At 46.9% G+C, this 18,732-nt stretch overlaps 1 protein-coding gene across 1 annotated transcript in view; it reads right to left on the bottom strand.

The window, feature by feature from the left end:
* The window catches only part of SNX30 (sorting nexin family member 30), a 104,609-nt gene that overhangs the window by 6,862 nt on the left and 79,015 nt on the right, over positions 1-18,732 (bottom strand). The window contains exon 7 of the mRNA XM_032865622.1: positions 8,508-8,594. Coding sequence (XP_032721513.1) covers positions 8,508-8,594 — 87 coding nt within the window. The remainder of the gene's footprint in view (positions 1-8,507; positions 8,595-18,732) is intronic.

The following is an 18,732-nucleotide window of genomic DNA, read 5'->3' as shown; positions in this document are numbered from 1 at the left end:
CATGCAAGTGAGAGAGGAGAGGCTATATCCAGACCCACCTCAGGAATCCTCACAGGCCACAGTGCCCACAGAGGACAGACAGAGAATCCCGGCTGGCAAGATGGCGGGGGGCGGAGGGAGGCAGTAAGGAGATGAGAAGCCTGGGTTCCTGAGTCCAGGTTTTCTCAGTTCCACTTAACATGTGCCCCCCTTTTGGAAATTAGAAAAGCCTTGTGCTTCCTATAACTATACAGAAAGCTCTAGAGCCAGATTTCCAGAGTTGAAATACCACATCTATAACTACCTCGATGGGTGACCTGGGGCCTCTCCAGACCGCAGCTTCCATTTCTGGATAACACCAACCACCTCATAAGGTTGTTATGAGGTTAAACAAGATATTATTATTATTTTTTTAAAGATTTTATTTATTTATTTGGTAGACAGAGATCACAAGTAGACAGAGAGGCAGGCAGAGAGAGAGAGAGAGGAGGAAGCAGGCTCCCTGCTAAGCAGAGAGCCCGATGCGGGGCTTGATCCCAGGACCCCGGGATCATGACCTGAGCTGAAGGCAGAGGCTTTAACCCACTGAGCCACCCAGGCGCCCCTAAACAAGATATTATGTATAAAATATTTGGTGTCTGGCATAGATTAAATGCTTCACAAATATTTCAACATTTCAATCAGCATCAATATTCTAAACTGCTGTTCATAAAAGATAATCTGCCACGTGCACAGCACACCCCAGTCAAGAACAAATGTTATGAACTTCATTCCATGTCATATAAAAAGGTTTTTTTTTCCCAAATATAAAATATTATTAAATACGTTTGTTCAAGCTCTCCACCACCCTTCACCCAGGCTACCTCACCCCGAGATTTCACCAGAGATCAGAGATGAGTCAAGACCAAAATATACTGGCATGAGATCACCCGGGCACCGTGGAACTGGGGCGGTGGCTCTAACAGCACGAGGCAGAGGACAGACCAGGCCAGGCTGGTGGAGACAGTCCTGACAGATGTGGCAATGAGCTGCACATGAGAAATAAGATACAGGAAGTCAGAGGGGAGCCCAAAGTCTGTAGTCTGGGTGGCCAGAGGTGCAGCAGCACATCAGAGGGCTCAGGATAAAGGGTGGGTGCACAGACCAGAGAAAGGGGCCTGCTACAGCCATGGGAAGGGGGAGTCCCCCTCCACAGAAGAGACAGAAACAACTCAACAGCAACCTGATTTAATATAAGTAAAGGATTTGAACAGACTTTTATGCAGAGAAGATCTATGAATGGCCAGTGGGCATAGGAAAAGGTGCTCCCTGTCACCAATCACTAGGGAAATGCAATTCAAAACCCCTGTGAGAACCACTGCACATCCATTAAGATGGCTAACGACAATGACGATGACAACAACAATAAAATAACAACAAAGGCAGAAGCGACTCAAGTGTCTGTCCACGGATGGATGGGTAAACAAAAATGGGTATGTACATACGGTGGAGTATAATTCAGCCTTCAAGAGGAAGGAAATGCTGACACAAGCTACAACACAGATGAACCTTGAGGACATCAGGCTAAGCGAAATAAGGCAGTTACCAAAAGACAAATATTACATGATTCTACTTATAAGAGGTAGTAAAGTAGTCAGACCTACAGAGACAGAAAGCACAACAGTGGTTTCCAGGGGCCTAGGAGAGGGGAAATGGGGATGTGTTTCATGGCTACAGTCTCAGTTCCCCAAGATGAAAAGAGTTTTGGAGCTCCATTGCACAACACTGTGGATTTACTTAACACTACTGAACTGTACGCTTAAGAACAGTTAAGATGGTAATTTTGGTTATGTGTGTTCTGCCATGATTCAAAATTTTTTAATATATGGGGAAATCACAGAGGAGGTTGGGGATGGTGGTTGAAGGTTAGAATTCATGGAGAAGCCTAAACGTGTAGGGTTAGTACAGGGATCAGCAGAGGTGACTCAGAAAGATGAGCACAGAAGCAGGAAGTGAGTCAGGGTAGGTGGAGCCACAGAAACACGTGGAGAGAGTGGTTAGGAGGAGGAGAGGGGGAAGGGCTAAAAGGAGATGAAGAGGAAGTGGGAATTGGGATGAGCCTTCCGAAGAGACCAGCTGAAGATTCCCAACTTAATGAAGAGGAAGGTGACTGGCATTCTTCTCACTTTTGTCTCTTTCTGGATGGTGTCCTTGTGACAATCGGTTCCCTGACCAGGAACATCCAGCTTTGCTCAGCTCAATGTTTTAATTTTTTGACCGAGGTGTCGTTAGAGTTGTGGTATCTTGTGTCTGAAGGATGTTGAGATAGAATTACTCAATGCTAGGCTATCGCTTATCACAAGCCACCAATAAGAAACTACCAGGTGGGCCCTCAAAAGACAACATTTCTAAATAGAGACAAGGTTGTATTTTCCACAATGGCTCCCTTCTCTCTCATGAGAATTTCCATTACAGAATATGGGTTGTTGGAGCGATGGGAGAAGGGTAATGTGGGATGAGCTTAAGCATTTTTGTGTGTTGGGGAGCGGGGTGGGAAGCAAATTCATTCAATGCTCATTTAAAAAATGAGCTCTCCCATGTACCAGGCATTTCTAGGCCCTACAATATAAATACCTAAATTTCTTTCTTGGAGTTATCACATTATCTGCTCCGTTGATGACAGTAGGTTAATAAAATCCCTAAATATTATATAAAGCAGACATGATCCCAAGGCTTGGGGGAGAGAGAAGGTTCATGGCTGCTATGGGACAGGTCCCAGGACCAATGACAAAACCAGTTCAAGATGGTAGTCTTCTCAGCCATGTGCTGCTGAGGGAAAGGTGGGGCAAAGCTTCCTCACTGGTGCTGTGTGAATAAAGAGTATCGATCCCCAGCTGGTCACCTCATTTCAAGCAATCTGTCCTGTCTATCCCAGTGTACTATACAAATATTTTCATTTTCTACATCAGTCATAGATGAAAAAAAGTTGAGAAAACACTGAGACAGGGTAAAGATCAATAAGAGGCTACTGAACTGGGCAAATAGGAAGGTACTGGTACCCTGAAAGAATGCTTTAAACACACACACACACAGAGAAACAAATTTCAGAGAACGGCCGGTAAGGAGGAAGAAGTGAGTGCCCAAGCCAGGCAGAGGACAGGTGCACTGAGAACAGAGGAGCCATGAGCTCACCTCCATGATGACTGGAAGGAGCTCAGAGACACAGAGATGAAGACACAAGAGAAGGTCTACATTCTCTCCCCCAGCCCCACTAGTTTCATCTACACAAGACAATAGCCAGAACCTCTACCTCAATGGAGCAAGGCTTGCTGGGAGCCCCGGAGTGGGGATGAAGGGTTCTAACGTCGGAACCAAGTCCAGTTCCATGCCTTGTTAGCTTTGTCATGTGTACTGCGTAATTCCCCTGAGCCTGGGTGCCTCATCTGTACAATGGGAATAACGACATTATAGAAGGTGTTGCAGGAACTATATAAGGAAGGTGACAGGGTCCTGCTATTTCTTGGCTGATGTGACCGCTGGCTTTCTACCCCAAGCTGGGATGGCGGCCACCGTGGAGAGAATGGGGAGACATCAGGCACGTCTCTCTTCACTCATCTGACATGTCTGAAGATGACTTCACAAAACTCTCGGGTCTGTAGAAGTTCCACATGAAGAAGTCTCCTTGCCCCCATCTTGCTTTAGAACTAGAGTTCTTGCTCCCGGCCACATTCCCCGGCCCAGAATGGTCACTATGCTGGGGGTCCAAAGAGTTCTGAAAGGTCCATGGTCTTCAAGGTGTGCGCAAGCGATCCCGAGTTCCACTTCCCTTCCCTACTTCTGCTCAGTCAAGGAAGCAACAGCTCAGTACATCATGTTCTCTGCTCCTACCCACTTCCACGTGACGCACCTTCTCACCTCCAAGACAACACTACGTGTTTCCAGCAGCCTCTTCACCTGGTGCCGGACCTACGACAAGGCCACCTATGGGTCAGGCCTTAAAACATCATCCTTCCCCAACTCCCCTGCTTCTTTTTATCATTTGAAGATAACTGTAAGATTTTTGTATTCTCCCTTGGCACCCCTCCTTTGTTCTTTCTGGAATCACACGAATAGATTAGCACTGAAAAGAGCCCATCACAGAATGGAGTAAAACGGGCAACTTCCCTCCATGGTTTACTCTTACTTTTCAGGTTAGTGTGTGAGCTTCCCAGCCAATTTTAAATGGAATTCCTTATTGTGTTTAGTAACAGCTCTGATACCCGCTCTGGATTCTGGGGAGGGGTCACATGTGAAGATTTACACGAGTCTGGGGCCCTGACAAGCGCATTGTAAGGCAGCCCACTAAGTGCCTGTCACTGCTCTGACCTCAAAGTTCAAATGAGACAAGCCAAGTCCACATAATCTGAAGGTCCCCTCGCCTGAGAAGAAACCCCCTCAGGCTCTGCTGACTTTTCTCAACCCTAAAAACAAAGCAAAACTTTGAATTCTGTGATCCTCTAGGCCCATCCCTGCGCACGGCCTAGCCACAGTCAGCAGCGGGGGCCACAGGACACCTCTCCTTCCTCTTCACGTGGCCTCTCTGGTGTGAAATTCATAGAGGGGGCTGTGGAGACCCACAAGGCCATTTCTTTCTGCTGGGTTTTGGAGAAGTGATCGGATTCTGATACCACTCCACCGGCTTCACAGAAACCAACTTTCCCTCTCTCTTTAGAGCAACTTTGCAAGACTTCAGCCTCAAAACAAGGCAAGCCCCTAGGCTTGCTAAGACCCTCAGATGTTGTTAACGTGCCCAGAGCCCTGTGAAAACTGCCCGTCTTCAGGTAAGAATCCTTTACTTCCCAGCATCCCCGGGACCAACCTGTGGAGCAATCTTTTTTTTTTTTTTTTTTTTTTTTTAGAGATTTTATTTCTTTGACAGAGAGAGAGCAACAAGTAGAGGGAGAGGGAGAAGCAGGCTCTCTGCTGAGCAGGGAGCCCAACCTGGAGCTCGATCCCAGAACCCTGGGATCACGACCTGAGCCAAAGGTAGCCGCTGCACCGACTGAGCCACCTGGGTGCCCCATCCAACCTGTGAGCAGTCTTGTTCCTGCTCTCGTCATGGACAGCAGGGCCCACTGGGTCTTTAGGGTAAGAATCTGCCCTGACCCACTTCCTGACCCCCTGCCTTCTCTTGCCAATAGCAGCTCTCAGCAGAGCTCAAAACCAGATAAAACAACAAAACACAGCAAACATTCACCTGCTGATGGGCTGCTATGGAGGACAGGCATTCAGGAGGGCTGGGAAGGGGAAACTTTAGAACACAAGGTCACCATGCCCAAACAATGCAGTGAAAAAAAAAAAAATAAGCAAAATTAAAAAAAAAAAAAAAAAAAAGCCAAAAGGGCAACAGACCAGGAAAAAACAAAAGTTCGCAGTCAGAATTCCTCCTGGAGACAGGTGGAGCTGGAATGGGAAGCCGAGGCCCCTCCACGGAGCCTGTTTCTACATCAGACACTATGCTGACCTTCACAGCAGGAAGCCCATGAGGGCTAATGAGCAAACCAGTCCAAGCTGGAGGACAGAGCTGGGATTTGAACCCAGGGCTGTCTAGGTCTAAATCCTGTGCTCTTTCAACCAAACCCTTACTCACTGGGGAAGGCCACCAACGGAGCCCTCCGCTGCCCCCCAACGTAGTTGCTGTCTCAGATTCAAAACTGGTAGCACAATTTCTGCCACTCCCACCATGAGATGACACTCATTGGTGCACCAGCAACTGACAGCCCGTTTGGTTAATTACCACCATCTAACTAAGGGCAAAATTAACATGGGCATGGCTCAGCAACCCACCAGAGAGAGGGAAGACCAAGACTGCCTCCCCACAGTGTGCTAAGAGAATGTAGGCATGTTCAGATGTCCTGGTTAGTCTCACTGGCTGAGAAGAAACCCTTCCCCCTCTTCTAAGAACTCCTGTGGTCAAGGGAGGTGATGCTTTAGGAAGGTGGAAATAGCAGCAGCAAGAAGATTTCAACACCCACAGGGAGGAGAAGAGGAGTCACCCAGGCCGGCAGGGAGCATACAGCAACGAGGCAGGAGCCCAGCAGCTTGGCTGGGTGGAACGTGGGTGCCAGAAACCACTGTTGCCTCGGCCCCATCTGCTCCCAGGTGGTGCGACCTTAGGCAGCCAGCACGCCAAGGCAGTCAGCATTCCACTGGGCCTATTAGTCATAACCTTCAGCTCCTGTCTTTACAAAGGAACTGTTCCATACAGAGTGGAACACATATTAAATGACAAACCAGCCTCTGAGAAAGCTTGTGTTCGGTGCTGAGCAGGGATGAATGCTGACAGAACACCTTTTATTTATTTAACATTTTTAAAAAAGATTTTTATTTATTTGTCACAGAGAGAGCCAGAGATCACAAGTAGGCAGAGAGGCAGGCAGAGAGAGAGGAGGAAGCAGGCTCCTTGCTGAGCAGAGAGCCCGATGCGGGGTTCAATCCCGGGACCCTGATATCATGACCTGAGCCGAAGGCAGAGGCTTAACCCACTGAGCCACCCAGGTGCCCGGAACACCTTTTAAATACAAGATCTTCATCTCCCCAACTAGGCCAGAGGCAGAACTTGCTGTCTCTCCCTTCCTCCCTCACCAGGAAAAGTGACTTGTATATCTATGTCGGAAAGCGAAATTGTTAGAATGAAATCTCATAGGGCGCATCGGTGGCTCGGTGGCTTAAGCATCCAACTCTTAATCTTAATAAGGGCATGAGTTCAAGCCCAGCATGGAGCCTACTAAAAAAGAAAGTTCGAAATATATAAACACAGTATTTCATGTCATGCCTTTAAATGGCATCGTGTTCCAGAATATCACAGGAATGGCTCAGAACTAGTCGAGGGAACAGGCAGCTGGAAGACAGGGTGTGGCTGGTCCCCATGGGCCCCTCATTACACACAGGACAGAAGCAGGCCAACCTGTGGTGAGAGGAACAGATGAGAGGTGCCTAGCCTTCTGGCCATGTCGCGGTGGCACACACCAGGCCAGTGACAAGAGTCCCTGTCCCTATCACCTGACTCTCCATCAGCTGTACCTTCACTCTTGTGTAGGTCACTATGGGGGACACATGAACCAAAGCAACAAACGTGGATTGTACGCCTGCTGCACACTGGGTACCCACAGAGCTAGGCAATTTACCGAGCTGCTCTGCGGCTCATTCCTCACCCACAATGCCTTCCCCCTGGGCCACAGATGGCTATTGTGGTGATCATGGGAAGCAATAGATATGTGTGTGTGTGTGTGTGTATACATATACACACACATACACACACATACACTATATGGAGTCAAGGTGTGCCATTTCTGAGGTGTGGGTTTCAAATTTCCAAAGCTGGTTCCTTGCCAGGTGTGTCTCGGCACAGCTGTACCGGCAGCCAGAACCAGGGCAGAGGGAGACAAACCGTTCTGCCGCCAAACCATTTCCCTGAGCCCCGCGTCCCTGTGGTTTATCTTTTTTTTTTTAATCTTTTCAGTAACATTCCCTCCCCCCATCTCTTCTCTGAAAACAAACACACCTTCCAGTTACACCTTCCAAATACAAGTCTTCCAAAGACCACCCAAAAAGGAGCACAGTAACACAGGGCTGACTGGCACCGTTCCAAAGTCAGAAGCTGCAACATTTATTAACTTTGAGATCTTGGGCCGTGGTTTGCTCATCTCTCAGATGGGAATAATGATCGTACCCAAAGCGCATGACGGTTGTATGGAATCAGTGAGATACTGTAAACAGCTTCATGCCCAACTTGAATGTTAGCTATTATTAATCTTGTTTTTCTCTTGTTTTAACCCCGGGGAGAAAAAGGCAACAAATGGCAGAGGGCAACACAAGGGATGTGTGGGTTTACCACAGGATCCTTTGTCCGGATCCAGGGCCCTTAAATATACTCAGTCAGTGCTTCTTAGACTGTGGCAAAGGACCACTACCTGTTGGCTTTTTTCCCCCAGTATGACAAAGTCGTAGACCTACTATGTGTGATTGGTAAGCAGTTTGCTCCACATGAGCTAGTTGGACAACACTCCCACTGCGGGTTCAACAACTATCAACCTGCTATCAAAGCGCTGACCCTCAGCTTCTACACCTTTCTTGTCATGGGTCAGTAACAGCGGATGAGTCAGCAGACCACACTTCTGAGAACAGTGATCTAGACTGGTTCTTCCCCCTTTCTCCTCAATCCCATTTTACAGAGTGAGGAACTGCCCCTGCATGGCAAAGCTGAAAGTCAAAACAAAACCAAACCAAACCAGAAAAAACAAACGAACAAAAAAAAAAAACCTCCAAAAAACAAAAAACAAAACAAACTAACCCTGAGGAAACAGCAGAAAACCCCAAGTACACGTTAGAAAGTTCCAGAAAAACGACATCAAAGAGAACAAATGGAGGACAGTCACAGCACGAACACAGCCCAGCTGGGCCTGACCACCTGAGCCGCACGAATCTAGGGACAAGACTTCACTTGGCACCAGTGGGGTAGCTGCAGCTGCAGCCCCGAGGGCCCAGCCCTCCCGGGGAGCCTCCCTGACCTTGGGGCGGTCTTCCTTCCTCAGAGCCACAGCTTCCAGTTTGGCTTCGTACTCCGCTTGCACTTGGTCCCTCTTCTTCAGGACGCTCTGCAGGACGAGAAAGGGGAAGCGTGTCACACTGAGTTCACAAAGGAGCCTCCCAGCCCCAGGCGGTTGCTTCTCTGCCCCATTCCTCCCCAGGTCATGGCATACCCAGGCCCCGCCACCTGATCCCAGGACAGTCCAGCTGCCGCGTGACATGTGACATGGACTCTGGGGGAAGCAGGGGTGGAAGACAGGTGACACCATCCTCCGAGCTTTCTAGCACAGTAACAGCCTGGTGCTGGAGGTGACGGATGCTCTGGGTAAGGACAAGTAGGGGGAACAGAACCACCACAGCCACACTGATGAGAGGACTCGGCTGTGCTGGAATGTGAGGCTTGGCAGGGGACAGCGCAGGCCATTCTCTGGACCGTTCATGGAAAAGTCTAAGTCAGGAGAGTTCTTGACTCTTGTTCACGGAGTTGATCCTGGTGGACTGATTTGCTCCATGATCTGTGAGCCACTCATCTGTCCCCCTGCTCTGGACCAGGCATTCAAAGAACAAAGAGCTACCCCGCCCCGGCACCTGAGGGGTTCCACCAAGGGAAGAGGTGTAGACACAGTGCAAAGGTGCCTCTGTGCACAAGTCCAGAATTCCCAGAACCACACAGTGAGCCTGCTAGGGGCAGTGGTACCTGAGCTCAAACAGAGCCAGCCTCGGCCGGGCTTGGGCGAGGCGAGCCAGGCGCCCAGGTCACAAAATTGAAGGAGACAATCACTCTCGGACCCCTGTAAGGTCGGTACCTGAGCCTGAGCGTCTCCCTAAATCTGTGCCCCGGGTGCCGCCCTTGTCCCCACCTGCTGCCAGCTCCGCCACGGAGACCCCACTAGGCAGGACAGAAAAGAATGCAATCCACGGTCTAGGAAAGCATCTGTCTTATCCAAGGGTTTCTTTTTTCTCCTTTTAGTAGAAGAACCATGAATGGCAAATTGAGAGTGATAAGAATTTTCTTTCCCGCTAACTCAGAAGTCACAAAGTGCTGTGAAAGCTTCTGATCTCGGGCTTTTTCCATAGGTACCTTCCCACACAGTATGGAGTCAGGCAGGAAAGGGGTCTTGGCTCCTTGGCTAAGCAGGGGCCACCTTGTGTCCCTGACAACGTGCTAAAAAGGGAGAAGTGGCTGAGCAGTTGCGTGCACTTGGGGGGAACCTTCTACTGCAACGTGTTAATGCAGGGAACCTCAAGCTTTCCTCTGAGGTAAGTATTTCCTTTGAGAAGCGTTTTACCCTGTGAAGAATGTGAGGAAAAAACCTGTTATAGAGCAGCTTTTGTTTGCCACTTGTCTTTCTCCCGGATGCTCTGAAACTCCCTCCCCCCGCTCCTCAAGCATTGAGTAGCAAAGTCTCACAGTTGTTCAACAGGACTCTCTGCTCTGATGGAAACGTCCCATCGTCCGCACTTAATCCAGGAGCCGTTAGTCCCACCCGCTGATTGAACTCCTGCAGCCGGCTGGTGTGACTGAGGAACTGGACTTAAACTTTTGCTTAACTAATTTGAATTTAAACTTAAATAGCTACCTATGGCTAGTGGCTGCCATGCTGGACAGCACACACATACATAAAGTAAAAACAAAAAAGTCAGGGGTCCCTTTTGGATTTCATAGAACCCAGAAAATTGTGTAAATCTACTAGTCTGGTACGAGCAGGAGTAAAAATCATAATCTCTACCCAAACACACGATGCTATCCATACAGACCCAGACGTGGTTCTCCAGGGCACAACGGAACAGCAGGGAGGGGCTGACGAATGAAACCCTCGTCACTGCCGTGGGCTCTCATCACGGGACACCTCATATCTTACTGGAAAAGGCACAGACCCAGACTAGGAATGGGTTGGGCTGTCCCGGTGATGCTCTGTCAGTGTGGAAAGAACCTCGTAACCAAAGCTAGAAATGCTCTCCAAGCAATGCTTTGGAACCCAGTCAGTACAGTGTGGGGCTTCCTGTCCCTTGTTCTGCTCCAGGACTCTCTGCTGAGGGTGCCAAGACCCCTAGGAGGGGAGGGATGGCAAGAGCTCCACACCTAGAACAGATCAGATGCATCTCTTCTCCCTATCCTACAGCAGGCGAAGGGGCCCTGGGATTCAGCTACACTCCCTCCCCTAGTTAGCGTGGCCCTCCCTGGCCCAGAGGAGAGGTTGACCTCTGACTCCTTAGCCACTGCTACCCCCATTGTCCCCTGAAGTGGCCAGAATGCTGCCTTCTCATGCTGCTGCTGGAGGATTAGCACCACCATCCCCCACCTCACGGGACAGCAGAAAAGATTCACAGGAGCCTGAAGAAGTAAATGGATATTATCCCCATTTTATAGACAAAAACACTAAGGTGCAGTGGAGGGAGCTGGTTGAGGCCACTCTGCTAACCGCATAGTGGTGACTCGGGTATTTCCTGCCACATTCCAGGACGGCGTGTAGTTCCCCAGTCCAAGTGGAAGCCCAGCCCCACTGCAGATTGGGAAACAGGTTTTGAATCGAGCTAAACCAAGACTACTGTCCTTGTTAAAAGCATCTTTGCACACAGCGGGTGGTGATCTGAACGGACCAGCCTTGTAGCCCCAAACAACACAGGCTCTGTCAATAAAACGGGTCAAAACAGCCTATGGTTGACGGGGCCTGAGCTTGAGACCACAAAGGGACCAGTCAGCAGCTACAGAGAGGTCCCTCCACCCTCGAGTGACAAGCAAAAGCTAGCCATCTCCTGAGCGGCTCCCAGAACCCTGTAGGGCCTCTGATGCAGGTGGAGAATGTGTATGTGCTGCTGAAGCGAGCACGAGAACATAAATCAAAAGGCGACGCGTGGGGAGATACTTTCCTTGCTCCTTTGCGACCCTCTGCCACTTCCCTGTTGAGCCAGCCTCACCCTGTCTCTGCCCTGCCTTTATGCCCGCTTTCGTTCAGAACGCCGGTGCCGGGGATCCAGCAGAGAACAGAACACACACAACACCTGCTTTCGTGGAGCTTACATTCTAGAAAGGAGGCAGATATTGCAAAGGAAAATATATTAATGTATGGGGAATATAGCTGTGTGTAACGCTGAGTGGAAGAGGAAAAAGAAAACAGGACGGGAGGATATAAAGGGCCGGGAGGATATAAAGGGCCAAGGGTTTGGGGGAGAGCGGAATTGTACCTAAAGCAGCCAGGAAGGGTCTCGATGAGATGACGATTTTAATTAGACGTGAAATATATTTTTCTCATATGCTGTGCTTTTTTTTTTTAAATGTAGAGAGGAAGAATGACCCCATTTCCTTAACAAATAAATTGCAGAGATGGTGAGGGATTTTTTAAAATACTTAAGAAACATATCAAGTGAAGTACGGATTTATATGGGTCACAATTTCAAAAAATACCTATAAAAACAGTATCTGAGACAACTGGGGAAAGGGATGGTAACTGGATATTTTAGGTGCGATAATAATGTGGTTCTTCTTTCTTTTAAACAACACTTGTACTTTAGAGCTATGTACTAAATATTTTTGTACGAAGTGATCCGATGCCTGGGATTTGCTTTAAAATAACCCAGGGCGTGGGGGTTGGAAGCAGGTGGGAGCAGAGCTGGAACAGGGTGGACCCTGAGTGGGTAACTGCTGGAGCCAGCTGATGGTACATGGGGGGCTGTGATACCACCACTCTACTTTTGGATGTTTCCATAATAAAAAGTTAAACAATGGAAACATAATACCGGTCATCCAAACTGTTAATAACAAGCTAATAATAACCACTGAACTACAATGACACCAGCGTGTGGAAGTTAAATCACAGATACGTTCCGTGGTTTGGCTTTCAATCTCTGTACTGGCTTTCTTCCAAGAAAATACTACAATAGTCAGAATCAACTGGAAGCCTCAACATTCCCTCTCCAGCCCCAGAGCTCATGCTCACGTCTTCCACCAGTGAGACAATATGCTCACAAACTTACAGGATGAGGAAGAGGTAGCTGCCAAGATAGCCCCCAGTGCGAAAGGTCAGCAGCTACTAAAAAGCCACCTTGAGTCTGGAAGGTTTTTAAGAGTCAAATCTTTTTTGTAAGAGGGACAATACACTGCAGGCTTGAGGAAGTAGATGAGAGGAGCAGGAACAGCTCAGCCATGCATAGAAGACTGTAGAACAGAATGGTTCCTCTTCTGATATGCCAGGGGCTGATGACCCAAAAGACCCAAGGGGGATTCATGGAGAATTCTGAGTGTTCAGTAACAAAGATGCTCAGATGGGAATAAAAATCAAATACCCAACATGGCACTGTGGCTGATTTTGGAGTGACCCCCTAGGCCAGTATTTCCCTGTAGACAGGGACATGAGTCTGACCTTGGTCCTGGTGACATAATTTCTGATTAAATGACTGAACTTAGGTTGTCCCTTTTGACATGAGCTTTTTACACCTTCATTCTATTGAAAATGGACCACCTATGAGTTAAATGTTCTAGGGCGATGTGGGTAATATTAAAACCACACATTTCCCTCTAGTTCGAAAAGATACTTATTACAGAAAATCTGGAAAATAAAGAAAAACATACAAGAGGGGCGAAATCTCATCTTCCAGGCACAACCAATACACCTTATGTCTTCTATTTTTTTCTCTTGAGTAGACTTCTTTGATGTTTCCCATTTCTGTGTCTCCCCTTCCTGGCAGTCTGTTATTTAGATGTTGGATACTGAGGTCTGATCCTCTCATTTTCATATTTTTTTCTCTCAAATTCTCTATCTTTTTGTCTCACTTTACAAGTGATTTCCTTAACTTTTTCTTTTAATTTTTTTTTTCATTTCTATCATGGTTTTAATTGCCATGATCTCTTTGTTCTCTAGATACCAAAAAAGTTTTCTTTTATGGTTGTGACATCTCTTTCTGAAGATATTAATGATTTTTTTTCCTGGAGATTTTCTTCTCCCTCAAGGATGTTTCATTGAGTATATGTTTTTTCTTTGTTTTAACTTAATATTCATATTAGAATCTTCTCTTAAATATTCAGAGACCTTGTCTGCCCACTCATCCAAGGAAATAGTAAAAAAACTGATTGAAAGCTCTCCATACATCAAGGGCTTGTTGACAATTCTCTACAGGGATCCTGCTGGGTCCTTTCATTGAGGATCCTTTCCCCATTATTAGTATCTTCAAGTCTCTTCTCTTGGCCTGTTTAGATGCTTATAGAAAAGGCTCTTCTGACCCTTACAGAGAAGATATAAGGCTGAGAGCCGAGCAGAGAAAGATGACTGGGAGTCTCCGCATTTGGTAATCTTTTACTTAGCATCCTGACTTTAGGATTTTAGCCCCCCCGCCTCAACTGTGCCTCGGGTCCCTCCGTCCAGAGACCTTCTGTTTTACCCCTCCAGAGAATATGCCTCTAGTTCTGCCAGAGGACAGAAGGGACCGTGGCCCCTGTGTGAGGAGGGAAGTCAGAACTGGAAGCTCTAACTTCTTCGTAAGTAGATTCCTGACTCATCTTCCTCTTCAGCTCTCTCTCACCCCCATCCCAGAGGCACTTGGTGCTGCCAATTCTCAACTTTTCTGAAGGGTCCCACAGTATAAACCAGGTAGTCTCTGAGTTCTTTCCCCCACAGTCAGCCTCAAAGGCAGTTTTTTGAGTCACCTAAGTCGCTTATCGCCTCTTGGTCTGCTTCCCAGCCCCCACTGTACTGCTACTATTTCTCCTCCTGCTGCTCTTTATTTTTGCAGGCGTAGACCTCAAACAAATGACCAAACAAACCACTCTGGTGTCATCTGGGTGCATTTCATGAAAAAGTTTATCTATCTAGTCTGCCACCACCGAGAATCTCAGACTGCTAATTTTTATATATTTGTCTAACTTTTTAAAACATTTGAGATCATGCACATGTCTATATCCTGCTTCTTCATTTTTCCAGAAATTATATCCTCAATCTATTAAGTACTTTTGTTTAGAAAAGAAGACCTTTTTTTCCTTCCCCCGACTCAATCTTCCAGAAAATTTCTGATTTGGGGGCTCCTGGCTGGCTCCGTAGGTTAAGCAACTGCCTTTGGCTCAGGTCTTGATCTCGGGGTCCTAGGATCGAGCCCTGAGGCGGGTTCCTTGCTCTGTGGGGCGTCTGCTTCTCCCTCTGTTCCTCTACTTCCCACCCCATGTTCACTCTCTCTCTCTCAAATAAATAAATAAATAAATAAATAAATAAATAAATAAATCTTTAAAAAAAGAAAGAAGAAATAAAATCTGTTTTTGTTTCCAAAGGAACTAGATGTGGCCAACCTAAAGCTTAGTCATTCGACTCCTTAGCTCCACCGTGTGGTTCACAGGGGGAAAGGTGGGCAGGCTGGGAAAAAAGTGGCAAATAATTGACATCTGGAAAAAGCTATCTGGGAACACTGTTCAAAGTATCTCCAACTCAAAGAGAAACTAAGTTTTTTGTTTTTTTTTTTTTGAAACGAAGTCTTTAAAACCAGACTTCTGCATTCACAACTCACACCTCTAACCACAATCACCAATGACCTCCGTATTATTAAATACAACAGTCACTGTGGATCATGTTCCTTTTAAAAACATTTCTCTTGGCTTCCTCTACTTTCTTCCTCCTGCTACACTACCAATCCTTCTGAGTCTCCTCTTCTGCTGGTTTCTCCTCCTAGGTAGGTCATAGGCCACTAAATATGGTCATGCCTCTGAGCCAGTCCGGTTACCCGGATCTCCTCTCACTAGATGGTCCACTCCCCTCCCATGGAGTTAAACGCCGCCTATATGCAAACAACTCCCAAATTTCTATTCCCGCTCGGAACTAAACTCATAACCAGTTGCCATGACAGCTCTACTTTAATGACCAGCAGGCATTTTTGAACTCAGTACAGCCAGAAAAACTGAATCCCAACTGCCCAATCTGTTCTGCCCCGAACTTCCCCATCCTAATGAAAGCAACCACTGTCCAGCCAGTTGCTGAAGCCAGAAACCCAGGAGTCATCACCAATCCCTCCTTTTCTGACTTCCCATTAATATGGCAGAAAATCTGGCAGGCCCTTCATCCAAAATCTACCCTAATCCACCACTGCAGCCCAAGCTCTACCACACAGTTATCTGCCACGTGGCTCCCTGTGACGGTCTCCCTAAATGTCTCCCTGCCTCCACTCTCAAGCCCTACGACCCATTCTCCACCTTGCTGTAGCACCAGCCGTCTTTTTTTTTTTTTTTAAGATTTTATTTATTTATTTGACAGACAGAGATCACAAGTAGGCAGAGAGGCAGGCAGAGAGAGAGGAGAGAGGAGGAAGCAGGCTTGCCGCTGAGCAGAGAGCCCGATGCAGGGCTCGATCCCAGGAGCTTGGGATCATGACCCGAGCTGAAGGCAGAGGCTTTAATCCACTGAGCCACCCAGGCGCCCCACCAGCCGTCTTCTTAAAGTGAAAAACATATCTTGTCATTCCCCTACATAAACCTGAATGTCTTCCCTTTTGTTTTCCTAAGACTAAAACCCAGACTCTTACCAAACGTGGCCTTTAAGATGCTACTACTATGCTATGTCCACACCCCTACCTATCTCTCTGACCTCGCCTCTTCCAGTTTGCTCCTTTGCTTGCTGAACTCCACTCACACAGCACCTTTCTTTATTTTTTATTTTTTATTAACATATATTATTAGCCCCACAGGTACAGGTCTGTGAATCCACAGGCACCTTTCTGATCTGCAAAGACACCAAGCTCATTTCTGCTTTAGAACCTTGGCACCGGTGCTTCCCTATGCCTTGCTCTGATCCTTGCACAGATAACTCCTATATGTTTTTCAAGTCTCCAAGCCACCTCCTCTGTGTGGCTTCTCCTTACCACCCTCTTTTGACTCAACCCAGCCTTGTCATTCAGCAAAACCTCTGAGATAAGCATGCTCCTAGACTCATAAGTAAACCCATCTCTTGAAAAATTACAAGATATGGGACATCCAGTAGTTATATTTCTGTTAATGTTTCAAGTTGGCCACATGTCAAATTCAACTAAATATTTGCTAACCACCTTCTATGAATAAAGCAGTGTGGGAAATAAGGTGGTCCTACTCTAACCTTCTTAAAGCTTCTACTGGTGTCCTGGTCGTAATGATGCCAGTACCAAAAAGGCATTCCCTGAAATCTGTAAGGATTCTAACATGTTCTCCCTCAGCCCATCACTATCTTAATTATTTTTTCCCCACACATAGTCTGTAGAATGTGAAATCCCATATAAGAGCTCACATGTACGTGTCTTCAGGGTGTTTAACTTGAGTTCTGGGCCTGAGGGTAACTTTGGTACCTCTCCCTGTCACACGCTGTTCACCCTCTCTCCTTGGCATCTTTGAAATACATGACCTCGATCATCTTTCTAGTACAAGCTGTCCTCATTTGTTCACCAAACACGGTCCATGTGTCCCACATGGCCTGATAACACCCTGCTTTTTCTGTGCTTTCTTTCTGCCTCCAAAGCGAACAGAGTGTATCCAGCCACAAGTGCATTTAAAGGGAGACAATTTGAGACTCAGCCTCGAAAAACAGGCACTGATCCGGTTTGCTCTTTAGCCAAGAGTAAAGACACAGGTACAAGGTGCCACTCATTCGAACTAGAGCCAACAGAGAAGAGATTTACTGATGGGGCTCTATTTCTTCATCTATGCAATGAACAAGACAGACATGATGATCTAGATCTAGGAGATGAAGTCACTGGCAAGACCTTTTCAAACTCAGAGAGGGCTTCGATGATCTCCAGCATTTTCTCTATACAGGGCTCTGCTGACCCACAACTACTTCAAATTCCTAGGGCGCAGGCCTCTCGTTTCAAACAATGAGGATGAATACTCACTTTGGTCCACTCAAGGCCATCATAATGGAGTAGACTGATAAAACGTCACCACACCAAAACCTCCCCACCAAAACAAAACCAGAAGGACTTGCTCAGTTAGGAAGACCATACCATAGTTGATACCAAACATGTCACAGCCAGGCCTTCAGCAAGCTCTCTACCTTATATTTCATTTTCATACTGAAGAGCAAAGTCAATCCCACCTATTCCCCAAAACAGAAAGGTATTTTGGAAATGGAACTATACGACTCTCTCAGAGGAATAAAATTCAGCTAAGAATTCTTATAGAGCAGCAATATCACAAGACAAAGGCAGGAGAGCCACTTAGACCCCCATCCCCTGGTGTCTTTAGACCTGGCCACGCAGACCTCAACCATCATTAGGGATTTGAAATAGCTGAACGTCAGTCTAGCCTTGCATGGAGAAAATACTTGAGATCATGAACCCACGCGGTCCTGGCTTTGTCATCAAGTCACTCCTGTCTTACCCAGACCACTCTGCAGAGACACTTTCCCTTTGGAAAGAATGGGAGTGGGCAGACCTCGTTTCTTTCTAACCATGCTTAGCCCTGCACACCAATGGGGCAGGGCTAGGGTTTCAGAGACCGCCAGTCAACACTTCCTCCTCCCTATGCCCTTCCCAGAAGATACTGTATACACTCCCATTCTCCCAGCCTGATTAACCTGATTAATGTTTATTCAGGCTTAGTGAACAAGAAACTCAATACATACGCCTCACAAAGGGGGTGAAGAGAGAAAGCAAACAAACAAGTGTTTCTATGATATAGAACTTCAGTTACTCACATAAGCTTATGCCTCACTGTAGAATATTTTAGTAAAGATGCCAGATAAACCTTAGCTAAACGACAATTTCAAATCCTGCTTCAAGTACAAATATATATTAAGTACTAATATACCTGCCACGTGTAAGAACAAAGTAATTATACCGTAATATCCCAAGACGGTGTATGCATCAGATTTTCAGTCTGGCAACGTTAAGAAAGGATTTTGAATGAAGACTATGTCGGTATAAGAGATAAATTTGGGGCGCCGGGTGGCTCAGTGGGTTAAAGCCTCTGCCTTCAGCTCAGGTCATGATCCCAGGGTCCTGGGATCGAGCCCCGCATCGGGCTCTCTGCTCAGCAGGGAGCCTGTTTCCTCCTCTCTCTCTGCCTGCCTCTCTGCCTACTTGTGGTCTCTGTCTGTCAAATAAATAAATAAAATCTTAAAAAAAAGAGAGACATAAATTCAAAGACACCCCGGGGATTGTAAAATTTTATTTTTGTTTACAAAAATAGATACTATTAAAATAAGTAAACCAAAATATTCTGGCTCATTTAAAGCAAGTTAGGATGCCTTTTTTTTTGAGATGTAA

This window comes from Lontra canadensis, unplaced genomic scaffold (genome assembly GCF_010015895.1).
Source record: "Lontra canadensis isolate GAN:19392208 unplaced genomic scaffold, GSC_riverotter_1.0 scaffold30, whole genome shotgun sequence".
NCBI classification, from domain to species: domain Eukaryota; kingdom Metazoa; phylum Chordata; class Mammalia; order Carnivora; family Mustelidae; genus Lontra; species Lontra canadensis.
This window is presented reverse-complemented; position numbering and strand designations above follow the sequence as displayed.